The 3,497-nt window shown below is 36.2% G+C and overlaps 1 protein-coding gene across 1 annotated transcript; it reads left to right on the forward strand.

Annotated features, from left to right (window-relative positions):
• The first annotated feature begins 248 nt into the window (after positions 1-248).
• Positions 249-2,393, forward strand: LOC130718518 (expansin-A11). The gene is made up of 3 exons (XM_057569117.1): positions 249-536; positions 844-1,165; positions 1,714-2,393. Exons 1-3 carry the CDS (start codon positions 338-340, stop codon positions 2,018-2,020), a joined length of 828 nt encoding a protein of 275 aa, XP_057425100.1. The 5' UTR covers positions 249-337; the 3' UTR covers positions 2,021-2,393.
• Positions 2,394-3,497: the final 1,104 nt, after the last annotated feature.

Raw genomic sequence — 3,497 nt, forward strand, 5'->3', positions numbered from 1 at the left:
ACACATTGGGATTTGGATGGACTTAAAATTAAAATAATTATATAGAACACCAAATGGGGTTGTGGGTTATGATACATTCACGGCTCTTACGTTGGGATGGGCATGTGGGTCTGAAGAGAGAACGTGGGAATAATTGAATGAGTTTCACATCTCTGCAGACTTTGCACAGATCAAATTTTAATTTTAATAAAAATAATAAAAATTTGTTTCTTGAGCTCTCTCATCTTGCAGAACCTCACATGTGCCAACCTTGGCTTAGCCAGTTCAGTACCTTATTTAAATACATAGCTTTGTGCTTGGAAATGACAACACTTGTAAATACAAATTCTGGTCTTGTATGATCCTAATTCACTCTCATTATTTTGGATCTTCTCTTCACTTGGGTATTCACAACATAATGGCCAGAGTTATGTTTGTTTTGGCAAGCCTCATTGGATTATGCTGCTTCACAATCAATACCTATGCCTTCACTCCTTCTGGATGGACCAATGGCCATGCCACCTTTTATGGGGGTAGCGATGCCTCAGGAACAATGGGTAAGCAAATATCATGTTTGTATCAAATTAATTCTAACACATCAAAGTTTTCCGCATAGTTGATTTTTCTTGTTGAAGATTTCAAAACATGTTCGTAATTATAATATGTTTGGATCAGTTTTTTCTTCAGAATTTATTTAAAACTCAGAAGCTACTCATAGAATTAATTTTTTCAATAGAATAAACTTTGCAAAAGGATTTCCAAATATGCAGTTGTAGCTTTTGACATTATAGCTCCTTTACCTTTCCCTACCTTACTAGTGCAAAGATTGGATTTTCATGTATGTATGAATGACTATGAGTGCAGGAGGAGCTTGTGGGTATGGGAATCTGTATTCAACAGGGTATGGGACTAGAACTGCAGCTTTGAGCACTGCCTTATTCAATGATGGAGCTTCATGTGGAGAGTGCTACAAAATCATATGTGACTATAAAACTGACGCCAGATGGTGCATAAAAGGAAGATCTATTACCATAACCGCCACGAACTTCTGCCCTCCCAATTTTGCTCTTCCCAACAACAACGGAGGATGGTGCAACCCACCTCTCAAGCATTTTGACATGGCTCAACCCGCATGGGAGAAGATTGGAATTTACAGAGGAGGAATAGTGCCTGTGTTGTTCCAAAGGTTTGATAGCTTCTCTGTATCAATTTCTCATTCCACATAATCAATTCCTGCACACAAAATGCTACTCACATTATAAGAAATGATTTTGACTTTAAAATACAAGAAAGATTTTCAATTTTTAATGAAAATATTAATGTTTCAGTCATTTTGGATAAAATAAATCTTGATTGAAGTTAGAGAAAGTTTGTGTCGAATATAATAAATTGTGAAATTTTACAACTGAACTTCACACATTAAAAATGCAAACGGGTGCTATAAATCGAAGGCAACATTACTTGTAATTTTGTAAGAAATTAATTTCACAACTCGAATATGTGGTTGCAGAATTACATGACATTAACCCCATCCAGCATAAATCACTTTTTAATAATGTATATATCTAAACATAAATCATTTAACTATTAACTCAATTTTAATAAAATCAATTTTATATAGTGACAAAACGCTGTTCCAGATGTACACTGAATTTGTTGTGTAATGGATCTTGGTATCATACATGAGATCAATATCATTGACCAATGAGATTGATTATTTCAATATTGATGCAGGGTTCCATGCAAAAAGCATGGAGGGGTGAGGTTCAGTGTGAATGGGAGAGACTACTTTGAGCTTGTTATGATCAGCAATGTGGCTGGTGCTGGATCCATCCAATCTGTGTCCATCAAAGGCTCCAAGACTGGGTGGCTGTCCATGTCAAGAAACTGGGGTGCAAATTGGCAATCCAATGCTTTCTTGAATGGCCAATCTTTGTCATTCAGGATCACAACCACTGATGGAGAAACCAGAGTCTTCCCAGATGTTGTTCCAGGAAACTGGGCTTTTGGCCAGACTTTCTCTAGCAAAGTCCAATTCTAATTAAGCCCATAAGTTGGAGTTATGGGCTTTGGGTTTTGGATTTTAGATTTTGCCATGACCAGAACGTACGGCTGAGGCGTGCTTTCTTATTTTATTACTGGAGCAGCCCGCCACCCCTACTCTGGTTTGGACAATCTTCTGGGGGACCAAACTCATCAACTCCACACGGCATGCATTATTGATACTTTGTTTGTTATCAATTACAATATTTTTCGGAAGCTCAAGCTCAAGGATATGTAGAAATAATTATATATGCATCTTTTTCAGTTAATTTATATTTACACTATATATTATTGTAATGATATGAATTGAATACTATTGTTGTAGTTGTATCCCGGGAGTTAGGAAAATAATAATTCCCTCAAATTTCCAATATAGTGTTGTCAAATTTGGGTATTATTAATTCCATCAAGCTTTTGAAACCAGAAAAATTACATGATGTTGCAAGACATCGCTTAACTTGGATATAGATGCTCTTCTCATAGCTTGCATGGAATCTACTAGTTTTATTGTTTAATAGAAGATCAAGTATACAACATGATCTAGAAGTGAATGCAAATTTTAATACACTTAATTAAGTTTTCTTTGAGATTTGGTGTAAGTTAGAAGACAACTCCAAACATAACATGAGTTAAGAAAGTGAGAGTCACGAGCGAGTAGCGATCTTTAATTGACACATTCTTAGCTGAAGCCTCACATAAATTGTATTGTATCGAGACAGCGACACATGTTTAGAGGAGAACATCAAAATTAAATAATTGTTATTCTGTACTTAACTAGTCATTTTCACTCGTGCGTTGCACGACGATTAAGTTTATTTTGTAGATATATTTGTAGAATACCAAATAACAGAGAGTAGGTTTAATCATGTATGTGAATAGACCAACGTAAAAATTTTAAATAGACTTCGTTGTATGACCTACCGATGTCAACACATGAACAATATTTTTTTTTAAAGCGAAATGAATATTAGTAAGAAAATGCTTGAGGCAAAATAACTTAAGGCAAGAGTAACGTACAATCTGAAACATAATGATTCATGACAAAACCAAGTGCTTAACAGTGCACCAAACCCACCACCAACCCGCATGATGGCTTCTAACATGTTCCCAAGAAGGAGCCTCGTTAAAACCTTACTGAGAAAAACTCATTGGGAAAAAAATCCAGCAAGGAAAAAGAGTACCACCAACTTGGGAAAGCCACCATGCAACTATAAAACATGAGAAATAGCCCAAAAAGCAACTGGAAATTCGTGTACAGTAAAAACAACAATATTCCAATCTATGTATCATCAAAACAGCTAATAGAAACAGCAACCATACGAAACAGCAGCAACAACAATCCGCAAAACAGCATCCAGCAAACCCAAACAGCAACCAACAGACAGCAAAACAGCAAACCGGACCAGAGGAACAGCAACAGCAGCTTCAGCAACAACAAAGCAGGAATCTACAACAGCAACAGCAATCGCAGAAAA

The sequence above is a fragment of the Lotus japonicus genome, chromosome 5 (genome assembly GCF_012489685.1).
Source record: "Lotus japonicus ecotype B-129 chromosome 5, LjGifu_v1.2".
Lineage (NCBI taxonomy): Eukaryota > Viridiplantae > Streptophyta > Magnoliopsida > Fabales > Fabaceae > Lotus > Lotus japonicus.

Bases quoted from the DNA above. Each gene is read 5' to 3' on its own strand.
- LOC130718518 (XM_057569117.1), top strand. From the start codon at position 338: ATGATCCTAATTCACTCTCATTATTTTGGATCTTCTCTTCACTTGGGT. The intron at 537-843 runs GTAAGCAAATAT...CTATGAGTGCAG, and splicing joins CGATGCCTCAGGAACAATGG to GAGGAGCTTGTGGGTATGGG. The intron at 1,166-1,713 runs GTTTGATAGCTT...ATATTGATGCAG, and splicing joins GTGCCTGTGTTGTTCCAAAG to GGTTCCATGCAAAAAGCATG.